Source organism: Pezoporus flaviventris, unplaced genomic scaffold (genome assembly GCF_033815535.1).
Source record: "Pezoporus flaviventris isolate CSIRO_AGI_PZ_B2104156 unplaced genomic scaffold, CSIRO_AGI_Pfla_v1 ptg000013l, whole genome shotgun sequence".
NCBI classification, from domain to species: Eukaryota; Metazoa; Chordata; class Aves; order Psittaciformes; family Psittacidae; genus Pezoporus; species Pezoporus flaviventris.
In genome coordinates this window covers 8884654-8906621 of record NW_026892561.1, presented here as the reverse complement: position 1 = coordinate 8906621, position 21968 = coordinate 8884654, and the positions used below count along the sequence as shown (strand labels likewise).

At 55.7% G+C, this 21968-nt stretch overlaps 3 protein-coding genes across 5 annotated transcripts; 2 read left to right on the top strand and 1 right to left on the bottom strand.

Moving 5' to 3' along the window:
* The first annotated feature begins 532 nt into the window (after positions 1-532).
* MPL (MPL proto-oncogene, thrombopoietin receptor) lies at positions 533-6797 on the top strand. 3 transcript variants are annotated; one of them, XM_061451517.1, is made up of 12 exons: positions 533-1356; positions 3402-3546; positions 3848-4023; positions 4226-4482; positions 4595-4715; positions 4881-5010; positions 5268-5440; positions 5550-5692; positions 5847-6006; positions 6179-6266; positions 6376-6463; positions 6555-6797. In XM_061451517.1, exons 1-12 carry the CDS (start codon positions 1101-1103, stop codon positions 6762-6764), a joined length of 1947 nt encoding a protein of 648 aa, XP_061307501.1. In that variant the 5' UTR covers positions 533-1100; the 3' UTR covers positions 6765-6797. The 3 variants fall into 3 exon arrangements, with proteins under 3 accessions (XP_061307501.1, XP_061307499.1, XP_061307500.1); XM_061451515.1 differs by having other exon boundaries at positions 534-1356; positions 4559-4715; XM_061451516.1 differs by having other exon boundaries at positions 534-1356; positions 4559-4715; positions 6376-6472; positions 6585-6797.
* Positions 6798-6887: 90 nt separating this feature from the next.
* Positions 6888-12376, top strand: CDC20 (cell division cycle 20). The gene is made up of 11 exons (XM_061451511.1): positions 6888-7064; positions 7355-7561; positions 8147-8292; positions 9049-9145; positions 9690-9818; positions 10111-10307; positions 10662-10756; positions 11067-11298; positions 11418-11543; positions 11714-11831; positions 12112-12376. The coding sequence occupies exons 2-11, from the start codon at positions 7363-7365 to the stop codon at positions 12288-12290; spliced, it is 1518 nt and encodes a 505-aa protein (XP_061307495.1). The 5' UTR covers positions 6888-7064; positions 7355-7362; the 3' UTR covers positions 12291-12376.
* A 3336-nt stretch (positions 12377-15712) lies between these two features.
* Positions 15713-21750, bottom strand: ELOVL1 (ELOVL fatty acid elongase 1). The gene is given in 10 exon segments (XM_061451510.1): positions 15713-16885; positions 17308-17444; positions 17604-17709; positions 18040-18096; positions 18302-18382; positions 18548-18738; positions 19117-19176; positions 19577-19620; positions 19622-19728; positions 20955-21750. Coding segments are annotated over 10 exon segments (1095 nt in total). The 5' UTR covers positions 21012-21750; the 3' UTR covers positions 15713-16630.
* Between the last annotated feature and the right edge of the window lie 218 nt (positions 21751-21968).

Genomic DNA, 21968 nt, shown 5'->3' with positions numbered 1-21968 from the left:
CTGTAGCTGCCTCCTGCACGCTTGAAAACCCTTCCTGCATCTTCCCCCTGGTTGGCTGCTCCTCCCAGGGGTGGCCCTGCTCCTCTGGGCAGTCCCTGCAGGCTGTGCAGCTCCGCGCCTTGCCCAACCTGGCCAGCTGGTGCCTATCCAGCACTGCCTGAGTGCCAGTAACCTGCTGTGTCTCACAAAGGGACTGTGGTGGTCAAGCACCCTGTTCAGCCACATGCTGCTGGGGTGATTCCCTCTCCTGTGCTGGTCCCTTGAGGATCCCTCCATGGGAGCTGCTGCCCCAGCCTGCGGTCCCTCATCCTGCACTGATGGTGTTTGCTATTGGCAGCAACAGTGTGTAGGCTTCATCTCTGCTGGCTTCAGCTTGCTAAACCCCAGTGTGCCATCCAGCTGCCTGTCCAGCCATCTTCTGCAATCTGCAGGAAGCAAGGGACGGCCCTCTGGAGGCTGGAATCCCAGCCAAAGGCGGCGGGGGGGCATTTGCATTTGTCCTAGGCAAGTGTTTTTCCCCAGAAGGTGTTTCAACCCCGTCAATACCGTTTTGATTGCCCATTGTGGCCTCCAATGCTCTTTGGTGTCAATTGCAGCCGTCAGTAAGCAGCCTCTCCGCTCCATCACTGAAGTCCCCAGTGAAACAGTGATGAGCACAGGCCTCTGCAGGCAGCCTGCTGTGTGCCACTGGCTTTGCACCTCCTCCACTGCCAGTGGGAACAGCATCTGGGACAATGTCATCAGTCCTGCTCAAACCTGCTTTTGCCTCCTTGATGGCAAAGCCTGGTAGCTGGATAGAGAAGGAAGTGGGACCCAGTACACACCACTGTCAGTCGTCACAGGGTGGGATGGAGTCGGAACAGCCACTCCACGTCCTTTCAGCCCCCAGCAGCCTGCTCTGCCCTGTCTTGCCCTGCCCCACACAGGGGCCTCCCTGTTTTCTCAGGGGATGTTTTTCTTCCTACCCCAACCTCCTGGCGTGCCGGTAGCCACAAGGGCAGGACGTGCTGCCTATCTGATAGGAGCAGTCTCTCTTGGCACTGCGGCTGGCGGTGGAGGGGGCATGGCATGGTGGTTTTGGGCACAGGGAAGTGCCGGTGATGGGGTGGGGGGAGCCTCCAGCCAGGCTTCCTGAGCTGCACAGCCACCACTTCCCAGATAAAGGTGTCACCCGGAGGAGCCGCAGCAGCTCCCAGCACGGTGCTGGGAAGCGCCAAGAGCAGCACACACGTCCCCGGCACACGGGTTGCAGGATGGCAGCCTGCCTGTGCCGGGGCCGGCTGCTCCCTCTGCTCCCTGCTGTTCTGCTCAGCTTCCACAGCCCGCTGCTGGCCACCAAGCCAGTGACATCCGAAGGTAGGTCCTTGGGGCCATTTTCTTCCCCAAACGATGGGCCAGAGATGAGATGGCACACTGGGTATGGGCAGCAAACATCCCATGGCAGCCAAAATCCACAGGGCTGGGGAGGGAGCATCCCAGGAGGGTGTTCAGGGTGGGCAATGGAGAGCCCTTCTGACCTGTGGGACACCCTGGGGTGCCCTGAACAAAGGGACATCCCTGCTCTCTGCAGGTAGGACCTGGCAGCCCCTGGATTCCCTTTTGGGTTACCAGCCTGTGGCTCCCAGTCCCACACAGGTAGCAGAGAGGCTCCCCATGCATCAATATCAAGGATGAGCCAAATTCAAGCTAACATCTGACAGCACAGCTCTGCACTGTGGGTAACACAGCAGCCCCACCAGGCTAATCCCAAAGCTCCTGTGCCAGCCCTACCGTGATCTTACTGCCCTCATGAGCATCCTCAGCTCAGCCCATAGCTGGCCCCAGCCTGCCTCCCTGCACCAGGCAGAGCCACTTCATGGCTTTCTCCCATTGAAGGCCTATCCACGCTTTCCTTGAGCCCCTCCTTGGCCCTTTTATCACTTTCATAACACCATAAAAAGCATTCACTGAACCAAATCCTGTCGATTGCCTGCTCATCTCTCCAGCTCCACTCCAGGTCTCTGTCCACAGCAGGCTCAGGAGCACATTTTGAATCACCCCCATAGGGGCAGTGGGAGGAAGGTTGGGGTTGGGCTCATCATCCCCCTGCCCTCAGCTCATGGGACATTGCTGTGCCCCAAGGGCTGCAGAGTTGTATGGCCACTCTCCTAGGAAACAAAGCAAAGATGCTCTGATAGCTCACCAGACCAGTGTGGCTTCCCACCAATGCCATGGGACCCCTTTGCCACCAGGCTGCTGGGACCCAGCCATCCCAGCCCCTGGTGCTGGGACCTGGGGGGGGTCACAGGGTTGGCATGAGGCTTTGGGCAGGAGCAGTGGGGTGCAAAAAGAGAAGAGGAGGTGAGGGGCTGTGGGCTGGGGGGATGGGTTGTGGGCTGGGGGAGGAAGGCAACATGGCTGGGAAAGGAGGAACAGGGCTGGGGATCAGGGCAAGAGAAGGGACAGGAGAGCAGAGGGACACTGACATGACAAGGACATTTGGGGACTGTCACTTATTCTTTGCCCAGGGTGGGCTCAACTGGCAGTGCAGGGGGTGTGTAGCAAAGGACAGATGCACACAGAGCACAGCCAGGCAATGGCAGGGGTTTGTTGTGGGGCAGGCCCTGGGGAAGGGAGCACATCCCAGGAGGAAGAGGAGGAGGAGGAGGGCTTGAGCAGGTCCCAGGGCAGAGGCAGTGGGGGAGAAAGGAGTGCTGCAGCAATGCTGGGGGCAGCAAGGCCACTCCTGTGCTTCATGCATCTGCATCTTGGGGCTGTCCTCTCTTCCCTGACAATAGGGACTGGCACCCATGTGTCAGCAAAGCCACGAGTGCTTGGGATAGAGATCCTGCAGGGTGTGATGCTCTAGTTTATCCCGCCAACAACAGGGACAGCAGCTTTCTGAGTGGGGCAAAGAAACCCACTGCCTCTCAAGCAGTCCTGGGGCTGGGGTTTAAACATCCCCCCTGCTCAGGACCACACATCCCCATGCCAGCCCAAAGGCCCTTTCCCTCTCCTGAGGCACTGCTCCTCCTTATCTCACTTCCGCGCACCTTCCGGCTTGAGCAGGGCAGGGGTGCTTCCCCTCGATCGCTGGGCCCTGAGCCCCCCGCCAACCACAAAGCTATTTTGGGATGTTTGTTTATCCCAAAGGACCCCACGTGCTGAGGAGGGGGGAGCAGTGGGGCCGACCAGTGGGAGCCCTGCCACCAGCCAGGACCCCAGTGCAAGCCAGCAGCCAGCATGTACCCTATCCTTCCCCGATGGGCCAAGCTGTGCCTCAGCCGTGTCCATGTCCCCCAGGTGCCTGCACAGACTGACTTCAGGTGGCAGCCAGTCAGTGAAACATGGGGCAGGGGGATGTAGGTGGGATGGGGACAGGTTTGTGCCCAGGGGTTCCCTCATGCCCACACTCTTCCCAGATGCTGCGCTGCTGGCAGGGGTGCCCGAGGACATCCTCTGCTTCACCCGCTCCTTTGAGGACCTCACCTGCTTTTGGGATGATGATGATGAGGAGGAGGAGGAGGCAGTGAGCAGGATGTGCCACTTCTACTACTGGTACAGCAGGTAGGAAGTGGTGGGGACACAACCCATCTTCCCCTTGCCCACAGAGAGAGCAGCAGTGCTGCAGCCCTCCATCCATCCCACTCGCTCCCAGCTGCAAGGAGAGATGGTGGAGGGCCCACAGCAGCCACCCCACACCCCTTGGCTGTCCCTGAGTACCATGGGGATGGTGCCCTGCAGTGGATGGGGTACAGGGAAGATGCTGGTGACACCGAAAGGCACTGTGCCCCAGGTCCTGTCTCCTCCAGCCTGGCCACAAGCAGGAGGCATGGGGTGCTGCAAGACCCTGCTCTCTGTTCCTCAGGGACATGCCCACAGCATGCACAGTCTCCACATGGCGTCACGGGGCCGGCAGGACACGGCACGTCTGCATCTTCCCCAGACAGGATGTGCGGCTCTTCACCCAGCTCCATCTCCGCGTCCTGGACGCCACCAACAACCAGACCAAGTACAGGCGGGACCTCAGCGTGGATGCAGTGGGTGAGTCCCTCCCACTGGGCAATATGCCTGGGACACCAGGACAGTCCCCAGGCCTGGGTCCCCTGCCCTTGTGACCACCGTGGGGGCTGGCAGCACCCTGCATGCCAGGCATGGATGCAGCCCTTGAGGGACCTCTGCAGGACTGAGGGTGCCTAGACAGGGCCTGCTGCAGGAAGGCAAACACCTGGCACGTTCCCCACAGGTCTCATTGCCCCCCCAGTGAACATCACGGCCCGCTGGGCTGGGGTTGCAGGGCAGCTCTGCATCTCTTGGCAGCCACCACTCGCTGACTTCCTGAACTTCTTCCTCTATGAGGTGCAGTTCTGCCCTGCCAGCTCTTCAGACGTGTCCTGCAGCACCGCAGCAGGGCAGCACCCTGGGGATCCCTCCATCGATCTAGCCATCAGCACCCATGCACCCACCACCGGGGCAGCTGCAGCCTCCCCGGGAGCGGGGCAGGTAGACAGAGGGGACAGGGATGGGCAGGGGGATTTAGGGGGTGCAGCTGCTCCTCAGCCTGGTCCCTCTCCCATAGCGGCTGGTCCAGGCCAACACCTGGGTGGTTCTCCAGAACCTGCAGCCAGGGGTGAGGTACCACATCCAGGTGCGCAGCAAGCCTGACGGCACCTCCATGGATGGTGTCTGGGGACCATGGTCGCAGGCAGTGGCTGCGGAGACACCCCACTCCTCCGGTGAGCAGCCATCCCCACCACTGCAGTGCTGGCAGGCACAGCAGGGAGGCACCCATGCCTGGGGCTGCGAGGGTTGGGGGGCCTGGGGCAGGTGAGATGCAGCACACAAGTTTTGGGGGGCCAAGGGGTAGTAGCCCCCTCCCTCCCCTGGCTCTGTCTGCCCAGGAGACATCAGGCTGTGCTGCAGCACCCCTGACCTGCAGCACGTGCGCTGTGAGTGGAGCTGGGACACCACAGAGCTCCCCAGCTCACACCAGCTCTTCTACCAGCAATCTCCAAGCGGGGCTGGCACAAGGTAAGGGGCATGACAGGGCCACAGTCCTCAGGCAGAGGGGTGGCACAGGCCACTGTCCCATATCCCACTGTGCGCTGTGCCCTGCCCTGCCACCATGGGCCTCGCACCTCCCCACCACCACTCCCAACCACTCTGCCCCTCCAACTACGGGCAGCACCGGCTGCGGGGACAAGGGTGTTCACAGAGCAGAGCTGGCAGCGGATGAGGGGAGTTGGGCCACCACAGTGGGGCTGACTGGCTCCCTGCTCTTCAAACAGGGAAGATGCATGGCAGGAGTGTATAGAGGTGAGCGTGGGGACGCTGGGCTCCCACACCTGCACGTTCCAGCCCAAGGTTGACAGTGCCATCTCTGTCCTGGTGAATGTCACCCAGCCCCATCCACTGTCCACACTCAGCTACTTCAAGGAGCCCTTCTGGCTGCACCAGGCCGGTGAGTCCCACTGCCACCATGGCTCCTGCCATTGCCCATGCCTGGCTTATGGGGGACACAGCATTCTATGCCCCATTCCATGGCAGTGACACATCGCCATCCCCAACAGTGCTCACAGAAGCCCCACAGATTGTGCAGGCAACAGTGTCACAGGGCCGGCTGAGCCTGCAGTGGCTACCACCCCTGGAGGTGCTGGCAGAGCAGCTGCTCTACCAGATCCGCTATGCTGTTCAGAACAGCCATGACTGGAAGGTAAGACATGGCCAGGGCTCCCCCAGGTAGCCCTGCCCACCTCTGCTGCTGGCACATGGGCCACATAGGGTCAGGCAGGGTGGACCCACACCCCAGTGCTTCCCTTTGGCCACCCCACAGCAGCTGTTGTCTCCAGCTCAGCTCTGCCCCACAGGTCCTGCAGGTCCCACAGGCAGCCAGGAAAGAAGTCCTGGATTTACATCCAGGCGCCCAGTACCATGCCCAGGTGCGGGCCCAGCCCAGCGGGCCGTGGTACAAGGGCAGCTGGAGCGCCTGGTCCAAGCCTGTCGTGGTTGATGCCATGGTCGATGCGGGTAAGGAACAGGGCGGAAGCAGAGGCTGCAGCCATCAGAGCCACAGGCTGAGCGTGGGAAACTGAGTGCTGCAAATGGGATAGGGAGCGCCAGGTGAAGGTAGCAGGGCTGTGAAGGACTCAGCAGTGGCAGGTGTGGGGAGGGTTACAGTGCCAGCGTTCCTCCGATGCAGGCTGGACCATCCCCAGCATTACGTTGGTGCTGCTGCTCTTCACGGGAGCGCTCCTGGGCCTGCGGTGCACCTTCCCCTCCCTCTACAGGTAAAGGCTGTGTCTGGGGCTGGGAGTGGGAGTCCAGCACCAGACCAGGGGAGCACCAGGGCACCCCAGGACTGGGGTTTGCTTTGAACACCCCCTTCCCCACGCTAAGCAACATGAAGCAGAAACTCTGGCCCTCCGTCCCCGACCTGCACCGCGCACTGGGCAGTTTCCTCCACGAAAGCAGCAAGCACGGCCAGGTGAGGGGGGTGGGACAGGGCCCACCGCGGCCGAGCCGCCGCGGGCAGCCCCAGGGGCAGGGCCCACCGCACCCCTCCCTGTGTCCCCCAGCCCAACGCCTTCTACAAGCAGCCGCCGGAGGAGGAGGAGGAGGAGGAGGAAGAGGCTGTCCTGCCCTGCCTGCTGGAGGTGCTGCCCGGCCCGCGGGGGGAGGCGGGCTCGCCGCCGCCAGAGCACGCTGCGGACCGGCTGCCCAGCACCGACATCGCCAACCAGTCCTACCTGCTCATGAGCGGCTGGGAGCCCCGCGGGCCGCCCTGAGCCGCGCCCCCCGCCCTGACATAAAGGAGACGCGCAAACACACGGCCTCCTCTCCCGTTGTCTGCGCCCCGCGCCCACAGGGAAGAAACGCGGCACTACCCGCCCACCCGGCACCCGTAGCCGTCCGGCGGGGAGAACCCCGCCCCGTCCCGCGGATCAGCCAACCACGATGTGGCGCGCCGTGGTCGCCATGGCAGCGGGGAGCGGTTGGGTTTGAAGCAGCCAATGGGAGGAGCGGTAGCGCGGGGTTTAAATGCCTTCGGGGAGCAGGGTTGCGCGAGCGTCAGTCCCAGAGCGGAGGTGAGAGGCCGGGGCGCAGGGGGAGCCTGAGGTGCGGCCATGGCGGGTGGGAGGCTGCGGTGAAGCGGCCCCTAATGGGCGGCTTAGCGGGTGTCCTGTGGTGGAGGGGCCCCTGAGGAGTGGCTGGGAGGGCGTACTGCTGTGGTGGAGAGCGGCCCGGCCCGGGGCGGGGGGGTCTCCGGTGGTGGAGAGGGCCCCGAAGTGCAGCTGGTGGGGGGGGGGGGACCTGGCGGAATAGGGCTACAGCCCGGCCGGCTGATGTGGGTTCCGCTGACGCTGCGGTCCCGCAGCGCTCGCCATGGCGCAGTTCGTGTTCGAGACGGATCTGCACGGGCTGCTGAAGCTGGACACGCCGATCCCCAACGCTCCGCCCGCGCGGTGGCAGCGCAAGGCCAAGGAGAGTGGTGACCCTGGGCCCGGCCCCGCCGCCATCGTGTCGCCCATGAAGCCGCTTAATCGTTCCCACAGCTCCAGCAAGACGCCGTCCAGAACACCCGGTGAGCGGCGGCAACACAGGACAGGTCGGGTGGGGGAGCGTCACCCTGGCTGCTTGCCTGCAGCCATGGTGCTCTGAGCTCCGTGCCAGGCTGCCCTTCTGGTCAGGCAGGATGAGGTGGGCTACATGGCGTGGCTCCTGGAGTCGCCCATCTTCTCTCCAGTACGAGAGGGCAGAGCTGTGTGCATTGAGGCTGGGTGATCCTCCGGTTGAGCCTTGCTGGCATAGATGAGTGTTTAGACAAGTGGGGGCAAAACGGTCTGCTGATAGCTTTATAACAGTATTTTTGTAACCTCCCCTTATCTGTGATCTCTGGGATTGTTTTTCTAGGCCCAAGGAGTTGTCTCCTGGCACTCCCTCACCTGAGTTTAGCGCATGGGGGGAGGAGGAGACAAAAATTTGAGTTAACTGTGACTGGGTGGTATGACTTATCTTGAGTCCTGCTTGTCTGCAGCATGTCTCACAGGTGTGATGTGGTGGAGTGCTGGGTTTGCTGTCTCTTGAAAGCTCTAATACAAGCTGTTCAATAGCTGTAAGACAATATTTATATTTATTATAAATATGATATTTATGCATGTGAACACAGGTAAATCTGGATCCAAAATCCAGAGCACACCAACAAAGGCCGGGGGTGATCGCTACATTCCCAACCGCAGCACTATGCAGATGGACATGGCAAATTTCCTCCTAACCAAAGAGAATGACCCTGCTGAAGAGTCCCCTACCAAGAAGGTAAGCATGTTGCTAAGTTATAATTACTACAGTGATTACTATCAAACACCTACTTCTTCCTGGTCTCTTATCGTTAACTTATAAACTTAAAGTTCTGTCAAGTGGGCACATGGGGTTGACAGTCCCAGCCACTGCTGCTTCCAGCTCTGGGCTTTAAGAGCCACAGGCGAATGCTGTAGAGTCTGCAGATGGAACAGGCACTTAGTTGCTACACAGGAGCCTGAGTGTAGGTGCTCTATAGAGCTGTCTCCCTAGATGCAGAGAAGAGCATAGTCTTACACCTCTGCTTTCACTCGCTAGCCCATGCCGCTTCTGGTAGCGAAATTCAGCTTTGGGCTAATGAGGCTTTAAAATGTAGCAGGCTGCTACAAAGACACAAAGCTGTGAATCTGCTCGGAGAAACTGCTGGTGGTGTTATTCTAGGACAATGGCTACATGAGAGCTATTCTGGAATGTGTACACTGTGTTCTGAAAACTGTTTATAAAGCATTTAGTCCCTTAGGGCTGTGGCTTTCCCCACAGGCAATGAGACACTGAACTGGCCACTCTTGTATATGAAAATATTGAGCTGGACAGTGTGCCAATGTCTGAAGAAAAGCTTTGATGTGCCTGCCTGTAGCTGACTCCCACAGCACAGTTTTATACCTCCTGGTTTTAGGAGAAAGGGGCTTGGGTATATGCCTGCCAGCTGCAGTCTTAAGTGCAGCATGGACTTTGTGTTTTCAATGCATCTTACTGAGGATGGTTTGTCTCCAGGAACAACAGAAAGCCTGGGCAGTGAATCTGAATGGCTTTGATATAGAAGAGGCAAAGATCCTCCGCCTCAGTGGAAAACCACAGAATGCTCCAGAAGGTATGACACAGGGTTTGTGTGAGTTAACTCAGCTGGAGGGATCTAGGCAGAGGAGCAGCAATGCAGAGGCCCTGTGTGTGGACATGGGAGAGATCAACTGGCTGCTTCTTAAGGTTCCTGTGCGCAGTGGAGTCTCCTTTCTTAGGGTTCTTGAGGTTGTGGGGTGGCATAAGTTACAGTGAATTTGTTTACAGAAGTTGAAATGAGTGTTAATTGCTCACTTGTACAGCAGGTGGCAAAACTTCCTGAGGTCTGCAAAAGCTTCAAACTCTGCTGTGCACTGGTAGTTGAACTGCTAGTAAACATAATGGGATACAGAAAGCCAAGTGCTTGTCAATTAAACCTGTTCTTGTGAGTTAGAGAATCAGAGCTTACCCTGGTTCAGCAGTTTATGCTGCCAGTGATGAGCACAACTGCAGTCTTCCGAGTGCATTTCTTCCCTCAGGATTTCTTTTTCACTGGAGGGGATTTCTAGCTGGGTGAACAGTGCTCAGCTGGGAGGAAACATTAACTCAGGTTAACAGATCTGTTCCTCTGCACACAGGCTATCAGAATAACCTGAAAGTGCTCTACAGTCAGAAAATAACACCTGGATCCAGCAGGAAGAATGGCAGATACATTTCTTCAATGCCAGACCGGATCCTGGATGCACCAGAGATTCGCAATGACTATTGTAAGTAGGCTGCAACATCGAGTGCTGGGCACGGAGATCATTCCACACGAGAGCAGGATTCCTAGGTCCTAGTTCAGTACCTTATGCACCCAGACCAGCACTGACCACTTCTGGAGTGTCCCTCTCTAGCCTTTTAGGGAACAGTGGTCCAGAGCGCTGTGTAGGTAACTTGGATCAGGGCTATCTGACCCCATTACCTGGGCATGGTGACACCTAGAAGGCTGGTGAAGCACTGGTGAAAGGCAGGGCTGTCTAAACACAGTGTGACCTGCATTGCTCTTCCAAATTGTAGATCTGAATCTCATTGACTGGAGCTCTCAGAACTTCCTGGCGGTGGCTCTGGACAGCTCTGTCTATCTGTGGAATCACACCACTGGTGAGATTATCCAGCTGCTGCAGATGGAGCATCCAGATGATTACATTTCTTCTGTGTCATGGATTAAAGAAGGAAACTACCTTGCTGTTGGCACAAGTAATGCTGAGGTCCAGGTGAGTGTAGGAGTGAAACTAGAGCTGCTTCCTAGGGACTGCCAGAACTGGGGGGCCTTGGGACAAAGGCTTGACTAGTGCTAGAAGAATGCAGTGCATCCTGACTTGCCTTAACTGGTGTGGCATGGAAATGTCCACATCCAGTGACCAACTGCAGCATGCAAGGCACAGATTGGTTGTAGGTTTTTTCTGACACCTGAAGTTGTCCTCTGCTCTGTAGGCATGAGATACCAATTCTCTCTGCCCCTGTGCTGATGAGGTTGAATGCCAGAGCCTGTGCAATGAGGTTCCTGGGCAAGGCAATAGAGCTGGGTTTCCTCATCCTCCAGAAAATTTCTTCCTCTGTCTCTCCAGCTATGGGATATACAGCAGCAGAAACGCCTCCGAAACATGACCAGCCATTCTTCACGTGTGGGCTCCCTCAGCTGGAACAGCTACATCCTGTCCAGGTAAAGCAGTGGGTGAAGGGCAGCATCCAACTGTTGCAGATTCCTATCCTAGATCAGATTGGTGCAGATTAGGGATGGCAGAGAGGAATTTCTGTCCTTGCTTGGGATTCTTCTTACTCAGCCTGTTCTGTCAGGACAGTGGGGAGAAGGCCTCTCTGTTCTCTTGCCCTTTGTGCTGAAGTTGTGAAGAACTTCTGTGGCTACTTTGCTCACTCCACCAGGCCAGTGGCAGGTACAACAGTCTTGGAACAGCTCAAAAATGGTCTTTGGTGAAAACCAGCCTGACACTGCAAGTCTTCTCTTTCTGCAGTGGGGCACGAACTGGCCACATCCACCATCATGATGTCAGAGTGGCTGAGCATCATGTGGCCACACTTGCTGGCCACACGCAGGAGGTTTGTGGACTCAAGTGGTCTCTAGATGGGCGCTACCTGGCTAGTGGTGGCAATGACAACCTGGTGAACATCTGGCCATGCACCCAGGGGGACAGCGGGGACTTTGCTCCTGTACAGACCTTCACGCAGCACCAGGGTGCTGTCAAGGTGAGTGCAGGGCTGCTGTGGGCACATGCCTGTACATGCCTGTGTGCGAGGCAGGTGTGCAGCACTGGCTGTGCACAGGCTGCCCCTTGCATGTCTTAAGATGAACCTTTTTCTCTCAGGCTGTGGCGTGGTGTCCGTGGCAGTCAAATGTTCTGGCCACTGGAGGTGGGACTAGTGACAGACATATCCGCATCTGGAATGTGTGCTCTGGCACCTGCCTCAGTGCTGTTGATGCCCACTCCCAGGTGAGACATGAACACCAGCTTGGAGATAAACACCTTCTGGCAGGACACCTGTACAGAGCTGCTGGCACTTGAAGCGCAAAGGCATGGGAGAGAAGGGGACCATGCTCACCTCTGGGTGGTGAGCATCAGCACAAGCAGCCTGTCTTACCTGCACTACTGCCTCTTGCCAGGTTTGTTCTATCCTGTGGTCAACAAACTACAAGGAGTTCATTTCAGGCCATGGCTTTGCACAGAATCAGCTGGTTATATGGAAGTATCCAACAATGGCCAAGGTCACTGAGTTGCGAGGTAAGCTGGGCCTTCTGTCTTTGGAAGAGATGGGTAATAGAGGCTGAAGACAGGTGTAATCCTTGGTTAGAGCAGACCTGGGGTCTAGCCTGGAGCATTACTGATGCAGAATGGTGTCCAGGAGCATGCTGCTAGGAGCAGCTGAAGAAACACTGCTGCTCCAAGTGCATACCTGGGGTGTGAATTGATGCTGCTGCAGTATGGTGTGGAGATGGCTATGCAAGCTGGTGGGGAGTAATATGATCAGCCCATGCCTAACTGCACACCACCTCCTCCTCAGGTCACACTGCCAGAGTCTTGAACCTGACTATGAGCCCTGATGGTGCAACAGTGGCCTCAGCAGCTGCTGATGAAACGCTGCGGCTCTGGCGCTGTTTTGAGATGGACCCCATAAAGAAGAAAGAGAAGGAAAAGGCAAACAGTGCCAAAAGCAGCATCATTCACCAGGGCATACGCTGAGTGCACAGGACTGTTGTGGGGAGAGGGGCTTAGCTTGTTGTACAGTATTTTAAAAGTTAATAAACTGCTCTAGTTTGCCTTTTTTTGTTTTTATGGAGTCTGATGGAAGAGAAGGCCATGGCTCAAAGAACTGAGGTTTGCAATCCGGGCAAGTGGTTGAAGCTCTTATTCTTTAGTGCCAGTTTGCAGAAACCCTCAGCCTAGCAAACGTGTGAAGTCCTGGGAGACGGAGGATGCTATGCAATGGCTAAGACAGGTATGACTTCTGCCACACACACCCATGCTGACCACAAGCACACCAGCTCCACCAAATGGGGAAGCTGTAGCTGAGGTGACTTCCTACCCCTCCAACACTCATCATAGTGTGTTAACTTAGATTGCATATAAGGAGGAAATTCTTTCCTGTTAGGGTGGTGAGACACTGGAATGGGTTGCCCAGGGAGGTTGTGAATGCTCCATCCCTGGCAGTGCTCAAGACCATCGCCCTTGGGTGATATGGTTTAGTGTAAGGTGTCCCTGCCCATGGCAGGGGGTTTGGAACATGATCTTAAGGTCCTTTCCAACCCTAGATTCTATGATTCTAACTGCACTGGGGCTTGGAGGAAATCCCCCTGACTTGCTGGGGTGGCATAGGTGCCTTTGCAGTGAGTTTAGTGTTGAATTTAGCTGAATGCTACCTGGGGGGGGGGAAGGTGGGGCAGGAGCTATAAATATAGAGTGAGATGCTCTATGTATACTCATCCCAAAGGACAGGAAGGGATTAGCAGTGGCATTGTAGACTGATGCAAACCAGGTTAGTTTACATTGCCACAGCCAGCCTGGCTATCATGCAAGAAGCTCCCAGTGTGTAGCCTTTAGTCATAAGTTGTTCCAGCATACCTGATCCCTGTCCTGCCTTTGTGCTGAGGGGAAGCCCTATTGCCTTGATGATGCTGCATGCAGATGCTTGGTAGAGCTCGACTCTTCAGCACTTGAAGAAATGCATTCTTTCCAAGCTCAGTTATGTTGGTGGAGCATATTTGAGCTTTTAGCAAAAGCCAGTGCAGCTACTGCAGTCATGCTGCTCTGCATATTGATTGGAGCTGTCTGAGGGTGTGGGGCTGCCACAGACCCATTCAGCCTCTCCTTCAGCTGCACCAGGGGCTGCCAGGGCCACTGTACAGCTAATTAGCACCTCATCTGGGGCAAAGTAGCGTGACAAAGCCTGTGCTGTGATTAGCTGAGGGTGGATTGTTATTAACTGTTTTCACCTTCCCCTCAGCACAGTACTATGCTGTACTTGGCACCAGCCTCCTGCTCTGCCTCCCAAGTTTAACCCAGAGGGAGCCTTCTAAGAGGAGGTCCAAGGGATGAAGAGGCAGCTCTCCCCAACCAAATCCTAAGGCAGCAGCTGAACCTAATGTGGAAGAGGGCAGGGCCCTATATGGGTTAGACTCTTCCCCAGAGCTGTGCTGCTGCTGTAGCAGCCCTGCCCCACACCCCTGCAATGATCCAGGATGCAAGGAACCTGCAAGAAAGGCTTCTATGTCTGAAAACTGGTGCAGTTTTTGCTGTGGAAGCAAGCAGTTCACCTTTCTCAGAGAAAGCTTGTCTTGCCTCTCTCCTTAGCACATACCCACCCTGCAAAGCTGTGCATTATACACCCCATGAAAACCCCTGAGCATTACTAGAAGGTGAGGGTACTGCAGTGTCTTCCTTTGGCCCCCACACTGGAGCAAGGAGGTGCAGAGGAAAGAGCTGGGCACTGAGCCAGCAGGCCCAGGAAATGCTGCCATATACGGTGTGGATTCGGTTCAGAGCAACAGCTCCAAATGACCATGACAGCATGTAAATTACCAAGGGCCACAGCCAGCCCATGGAAAGATCTCAGCTAATGGGAACAATTGGAGGAAGGGAAAGCAGAACACATGCAGGGAACACCCCCTTTTAAAAGGCCAAGCAGAAGTAGTTCAAAAGTACTGTTACTATTTTGGGCAAAAGCACAAAGACAGGGCTGTGTTTACCAAAAGCCAGCTGAAGGAGGGGGAAGGAGGCTTGATGGGAAAAGCTCCATCTTCAGCTGGACTGTCACCTACAGCTCCTGAAGAGAAGGCTTCTGAGCACCTACCTAAGGGTTATACACCCCTTCATCAGGGACCAGAACGAGCCTTCCTGACAGTCCTTGCCCAGAGGAGCAGCAACTGAGACACCACTACACAGGTGCAGCAGCCAGACCCAGTTTAAGGCTTCATACATACAAGAGCACTAAGCCCTGTAAAATGTGGTGATGCCCACATGCAGTTTGGGTTATTTGGTCACACCAGTTCAGGTCAGTTGATGTTTTCTTATGTTCTGGGGCATGAGTATAGTGTACGGTAGCTCAGGCACAGTCAGCAAAGCTTTCCCTCACATCCAGCCATGCCCTAGGTCCAGCATTGGCTGGACAGCCACTAAAGCTCTCCCCACACCCCAAACAAACCTATAGTGAACAGCTTTTCTCCTGGCCACAAGCTACCCACCCCTCTGCCCAGGCTTGACTCAGCACCTAGGCTAGCCTCTCACAACGGCATGGGGAAGGCAGCACTGCACCCCAGCAGGGAAGCCAAACTGTCTCAGGTGGTAGAAACAACAGAGCGCAGCCAAGGCATGGTGCACTGCTGTAGCAAGAGGAAGACAGCAGGAACACAAACCTCCCTCTGACCGACCTGAGCTACATTCTGCACAGATCCACACTGCAGGGGCTGTCACAGCTGGCAGCAACTTCACCTTCAGCAGATGCAGAAGCCAAACTGCTGTTTCCCCATCACCTGGGGTTCCAGGGTCTTTATTCCCCACTCCACCACACCTCAGCTCCCTGGGATGTCTGAAAGGCAGCAGCACCTCCTGGGCCAGTGCACAGGTCCCAACACACACCCTGCCCCACCCCAGCCATTCTTTGACAGGGTGGAGCCACTTTCACAACAGGAGCTTTGACACATTTCCTGCCATGAGCACTGCTCTACTAGCACACTTGGGAACAATCTGCCATCTGCTTCATCAGCAGACTGCTGCCGCCCTCTCCCCCCAACACAAAAACCTGCTATGCCAGCTGCTGCTCTTGGCCCTGCCTCAACCACACTGGGCAGCACCAAGGACCTGGAACAGCTTCTGAGGACAGCAAGCCAGGAAAAAAAAGAGGGCTGAGCCATTTTTCCTTCTGTCTGTTTATTTGTGATAGAAGAGCAGCCCAATCTGACAGGGCCTGGCTCCTTCACCTCAACCTCAAGGCCAACAGCACGGTTTTGGTTACAGCCCGAGCAAGTGATGGGCACCAGGACCAGGAGAGCTGCTGCACCGCCCTGCTGGTAGGGCAGGGTACACCTTCAGATGCACAGGGGCAAGATGTGTTCACATACACCACAGCAGCACAGGCGACAGCCATCCTCTGCTGTGCTCACGCTGGGCCCAAGCGGGAAAGCCCAAGAGCTGATTCAAGGGGCAATTATTGCTCAAGTCTTGAGTATGCAGGAATGGAAATGGTCCAAGGCAAGGCTGAGCTTGGCCTCCCCCACTCTGGAGCAAGGCACCAGCTGCCATACAGGATCATGTAAGTGTGGCTGAAGCACACACTGAGCACCTAGCTCAGGCACAGAAAGGCAAGGCAACCTGGGCTTAGCGTGTGGGAGAGGCATTTCAGGCCATCACAACCCCTGCTACATAGTAGGCACACAGCATGTGTACTGTACTGGGCAGGTCTGGGCCCTTGAGTTCCATATACACCACCACTACATTCTCCATCGCTACACCTGAGCACAGCTATGCCAGGGCAGGACCTCCCACCCTGGGCACACAGGGGTTAAAAGGGACATGCAGCACTGTGGCATGGAACAAAGTGGCACAAGGCACGGTAGAGCAGGAGCACTCACGCTGGAGCTGGCAGCAGCAAGCAGCCAGGGACAAGCCTGCTCATCCACACAGGCTCTCATGAGACAGGGAAGAGGAAGGGGCACCAGGACAGGGAGCAGTCTCTTCTTTTGGTCCTACTCAGAAGGAAATAGGCCCCAGGCAGAAGGGCCAGATGTAGGCACTTGGGGAAGTTCCTTTGGAAACACTGGAATGGGACTGCAGCCCCACAGCTGTGATGCAGGCAGCTGCCTCTCTGCTCAGCAACACTGAGAAACAGCACAAGCCCTCCAAGGAGAAGTTGCCCATAGCTGCTCAGAGCAGAGGGGCTGGGCATGCAGACAGGACAGCAGGGCTTGGGCACAGGGGTACAACAGTCTGTAGGCACTTGACTTGGCTAGTGGTACCCAGGAGCAGGGGAACAGGTCCCAGCTGCCTCTGCCCCGGGGCTCTCATTGGCTCTGGGAGGGCCTTGCCCTCTAGTTGGCTTTGACCTTGCCGTTGGTGACAGTGCCATTCTCGTGGATGCTGCTACCGTTGTGCTGGGCTGCTTGTTGAGCCACCCTAGGCAACCGTTTGCCCTTTGTGTAGGACTGGTACCAGAAGTTGGAGAAGAGGATGAAGAAGATGGTCCCATAAATCCAGATGAGGTGGACGAAGATGGGAAACTGGTACTGACAGCTGGGCATGAAGTAATACTGAGAGATGTGGACAGAGACAATCACAAACTGTGCCTGGGAACAAGGCAGAGCAGGGATAAGTTATTCATGGGGGCAGGGTTAGGGACACCCCCACCCCCTCCCCCCTACAGAGACCTTTCTAAATTAAACCAATAGGCTCCTTTCCCACTCTGCAGTAGAGTGTGTGCCTCCTTATGTTGAGGCACAGTCAGCAGCTGGACAAGGCAGGCACAAGCCTCAAGGCAGCACATCTCTCACCCTCCCGGTGTGAATGAACCCAGGGGCAGCAGACTGAGCAGCACCCACACCCTAACCAGGCTGGTAGGGTTGTCAGAGGTCTCAGAGCTGTTAGAAACCCAGAGAAGCTACAGAAGAGACAGCTACAGCTGCTGGCTGCACCTTTCACAGGTACAGGGGCTGGCCTGCCCCCCACAAAAGAGGATGAGGGCACATGCTCTCCTCCACAGCAGACTCACCAGCTGGATGGCTGTGATGTGCTTCTTCCACCACAGATACTTTTGGAAAGCAGGTCCTGCTGCTGAGAGCCCATAGTACAGGTACATGACAACATGCACCATGGAATTGATCATGGCATGGAATGAGCCCATTCCCCCTGTTCAGAAAGATTTTCATTAGCATAAGTTAGTCCTCTGCAGCAGCCAGTGCTACAAGAAGTTTCTAAGAGCCCAACAGGGCCAAATCCCCTTGTCAGCATGCTGCAGCTAAACCCAACCTTTCCCCAAGCTGTGCACCGCTACAGTTTCCATCTTACCTGGACCAAACCTTGCTCCCCACCACCAGCTCCAAGGCAGAACAGAATGGTGGAAGAGGTGCAAGAATGTGACCTGTTCATTCTTCTTCCGCAGGACAAAGATCACCTGCAATGAGAACCCAGTAAGATCAAGGACCTGCAGCCCTGGGAGCAGATGGGACAATAATTTAGTGTCTGATCTCAGTGGCAGTTCCCCTTCCCCCCCCACCAAGCTCACTGCCACTACCCATGAGATCATTCCACAGCTTCCAGAGCTTTAACACACCAAGAGTGTCCTCTGCAATAGCCCAGCGTGTTCTTCTTGGTTATAAAGCCCGACAGAAGCACTACCAGGTCAGACTGGAAGGGCTGAAGTACACACCTATCTCAAATACACTGGGCCCCAAGTCCCTGCCCAGAAAGCAGTGACAAGGCTTTCTCACAGTAACTTACTCACCGTGTCTGTCAGTTCGATGAACTTTGAGAAGACAAAGAGCCAAGCAACACTGACCATCTGTAACAGAACAAGTTAATATTAGAGACCCACCTAGACTTGAAATGCCCATTGATCAAGAATGCTCATGCAGTAACCCTGGGGTGAAACCAAGAGCCAGAGACTAAGTCTTCTGCCTCAAGAAATGCAGGCAGCCATGACCTAGCTGTCCAAACAGAAGTACTAAAGGCCATCCCCACTACTTGGGAGAGAGACAAGAACTTACCCTGAGGGCCTTGGGGTCCTGCGAGAAGTCCACAGGGTCACATCTCCAGGTGTACCCAGTAAGCCACCCCGCCATCAGGAACTGCAACAAGAGCATCACCAGGGTGAGGCCCCACACATCACCCACTGCACTTTCCAAGCCCTGCACAGAAGTGCAGGCAATAGCCTGCAGAAGGACCCCCCACCATCTATGCAGCCTGTATGCAGGTTTTCATATGCCAGACAAAGCCTGCCATCAACAACTCACCTCATAGACTATGTAAAGAGAGAGGCCCACCAGAAAGAAGTTGTATAGCACCATGAACTTCTTTAGGTTTAAAGGCTTCCTGTTGGCCATTAATCGGGGACCCAAGGATAGTACAAAGTAGACATACGCCAGGAGGATGCCCATCACAAGGAACGGGGATTGCATCAGTGGATAATCAGCGATGCGGGGGTCTGCAGAGAAAGCCACAGCGCAGAGTGGTTAGCATCCTCACCCCAGGCTGCTGCCAGCAATGCTGCTGCCAGGGTGGACATAAGGAATGGCAATTCTGTTCCCCTGGGACAGGAGTGCAGGTCTGGAGGGACAGTCTGGGAACTGAGGCTGGTAAAGCCAACCAAACTCAGTAAGGTACAAGGGCATGAGTGCCCCAAAACAGGCTGCACACAGGCCCTGAGGCAAAACAGCCCAACAGGCAGCACAAAAACCCCAGAGCTGCATCTACACAAGGGAAGAGGTATGATGTAGCCAGACCCAGACTACTTCAGGGGTGACAGCCACCACCCCAGTGCCTGTGGCAGGAAGGCACGAACTGGACAGAGCCAAACACTCACCTGCTTTCTTCATGAAGTCCTGATACATGGTCACAATCCCCTCCATGGTGGTGGCAGTATCTATGGAGAGAAGAAGGGCAGATCAGGCAGCTGTTTTCCCAGGAGGCTGCCTGCAGAGCACAGGCCTGTGGATCAGAAGATCTCAAGTACAGCTTCAGAGATACAGTCATGTGTATCTGGCCAGCATTGCTCTCAACTAATCCTGCACCAGCATCTACTACCCAGTGGAACCACATGCTCCCCACTTCTCACTAATCCTGGCCCTGCCTCCTGAGCTCTGCTGGGAACCCCATCATACACTACCAGCAGTCCTTCCAAGGCAGATCCTAACATTTCAAGCTAGGACGCTTCGAGCCTCAGCACTGTATCTCCAGCCCCTTAGTCTTGCTCCTGCTGTACAGGCTCAAGCATTATCACCCATAACCATGATGTTGCTACCAGCCTTGCCTCCCATACCCACCTGCACGATGCTCTCTGCCTGACCCTGGTGGAAGGTCTTCAAGATGCAGAGCTGGCCCACAGCCTCCACAGAGCAGTGCTTTTACAATCAGCTTTGGGCTCCTGACCAGTGATTGCTGCCAGAGAAGCCACACGGCATCACTGGCAGACCCACTGCATGAGGAAGGAAAGCCATCAGTTCAGAAACACACGTTTCTGGTGCCAGAGTTCCTGGTTTCACACCCTTGCACAAAACTCTCCTGACATGAACTACCAAGCCATAACCCAGCACCTCAGAGGTGAGCTGCAGCTACTTGGCAATGACATTTCCACTCCTCTTCCAGACAGGGGACAGTATCTGTGGTGGAAAGGATATAAGGCTGCAGAGAGGTAGTCTGGTTCTCCCCATACTTGCTCAGCCTCACTCTAAGCACACACCAGTGATCCAAACAGATGCTCTCCATAATAGCAGGAAGGGCACAGGCTCTTGTTGCTGCAGGCAGGCTTCAAACACGTTCACCCAGGCCCCTGTGCTCCCCAGCCTAGAGAGCAACAGAAGGAAGGCAGCGCACAGGCCTTACCTGACTCACCCTGCTGCAAGGGAGGCATCCCCACAGCTGCTCCCAGACCTCCGAAAGGCTGTATGGGAACCACTGCCCACAGACAGGCCCAGGGAAACAGTCCCCAGCGCAGTTCCCTCAGGAAGTTTGTTACTGCCACCACCAGGAAGCATGGAGCCTCTCCCAGACCAGTAGCCAGAAGAACCTCCTTCCCAGTAAGGTCCCACCTGGGAGCATCCAGCAGCCATTGCTACCTCAAACCCCCATCAGCCAGCACCAGCATCGCTCTTTCAGCTTCACTGCAAGAGTAAGAGCTCAGTAAAGTCCTCTTTGCTCTAGCTGGGACCCAGACGGCAGCAGCAGACACTACCAAGCACCTACATGACAGGCTTTGCTGGCAGCAGTCTTCACAGGTGCCTGGCACACAGCATTCTGCATCACCATTCCCTACACCTCTCTTGAGTGCAGCAAGAGTGCTAGCTCTGTGCCTGCCCAGTCATACCCTCTGTGCTGTTCCAAAGTGAGCGCCACCCAACCTCTACAACAGCACTGGAGTGAAAGAAGTCTTCTTCACACCCACCCTTCCCACAGTACCCGTTCTTCCAAGCAAGGCTCCAGAGCAGCCTGCACAGCCACACACCCCAGGGACAGAGCCTAAGAAGTTCTGCTGTGCTTCAAAAACACAGAAAGTGATTCCCCATGTCATCATGGAAGCAGCTGCAACCCTAGGGCAAAGCCCACTCAGAACTGACCCCCATACCTCATGGGCATCAGCAGCAGAATAGATGCTCATCTTTCTAGTCCAATATTTAAAGGGGTTTAACAGCAAATAATACTCACTTGTAGTAAGTAATACTTAAGGTCCTGGGCACTGCCAAGGTTATCCACTCTCCACATGCAGCAGGGGCCAAGAAAGTGTAGCAGGAACTAGAGCATCCTCAAGAGCCACTCAAAGCTCCAGCTGTGGGAAATGCAGTAAGTACAAGTCCTGAAAGCTGCTGAGCTTTATGTTGATTTAATGGCTAAGAGCAAGCTCCAAACGTGTCCGTCTAGTTTCAGCTTTCAACCACTACATCCAGCTACACCTTTGCTACATTGAGGAGCCCTCAAGAGTTAGTTCCCAGCACAGGTACCTGACTACTAAAGCTCAGTGTTTATCTTATCAAGCTGAATTAGTCACCTTTACTATAGGTCCAGGGCAGACAGAACTCTTGCAGAGTGCTTGCCTACTTTAGGCAGGCTGGGATGAGAAGATGGTATCAGTCACCTACAAGCTCAGAGCTACATCTCACTGGAGGGAAACACCTGAGCTCAGGCACCACAGGTTCCTGTACTGACTGCAATGCCAGCAGGGCTCCAGCACCACTGGCCAATGAGGACCTCAAGTCAAAACAACTCAGGGAGACTTGGGTGAGAAGACTCGCACTGACAGACCTGCTGAAGGCTGCACAGAACACACAGCAGACGAGGGTCATCCTGGCAGCAACCCTGAACCCAGACAAGCATCCCATGCAATCAGTGGAAACAGCCTGCTTCCGCACAGCACTAGCAGAGAAGTTCCCACCAGTATGAACAGGAACAAGTCCCTGCTACTGCTCTGTCTTGTGAAGTGCCTCCAACACGCCATGCACACCAGGCAATCCACCTGTCCTGACCATGGGCTCTGGGTAAGAACCAGGACCTCTACCAGGGCAGAACAACTAATAGAATCACACTGCAGGCCCTTATGAAAAGCACCTATGCATGTCCCACAGCTTCTCAAGGCAGGAGACCCTGCTGCATTCAGCTAACAGAGCTGCCACATCTTCAGGGAACCGCCAAGGTTCTTGAGTCTTTGCAAGGGCTGGTGTCCAC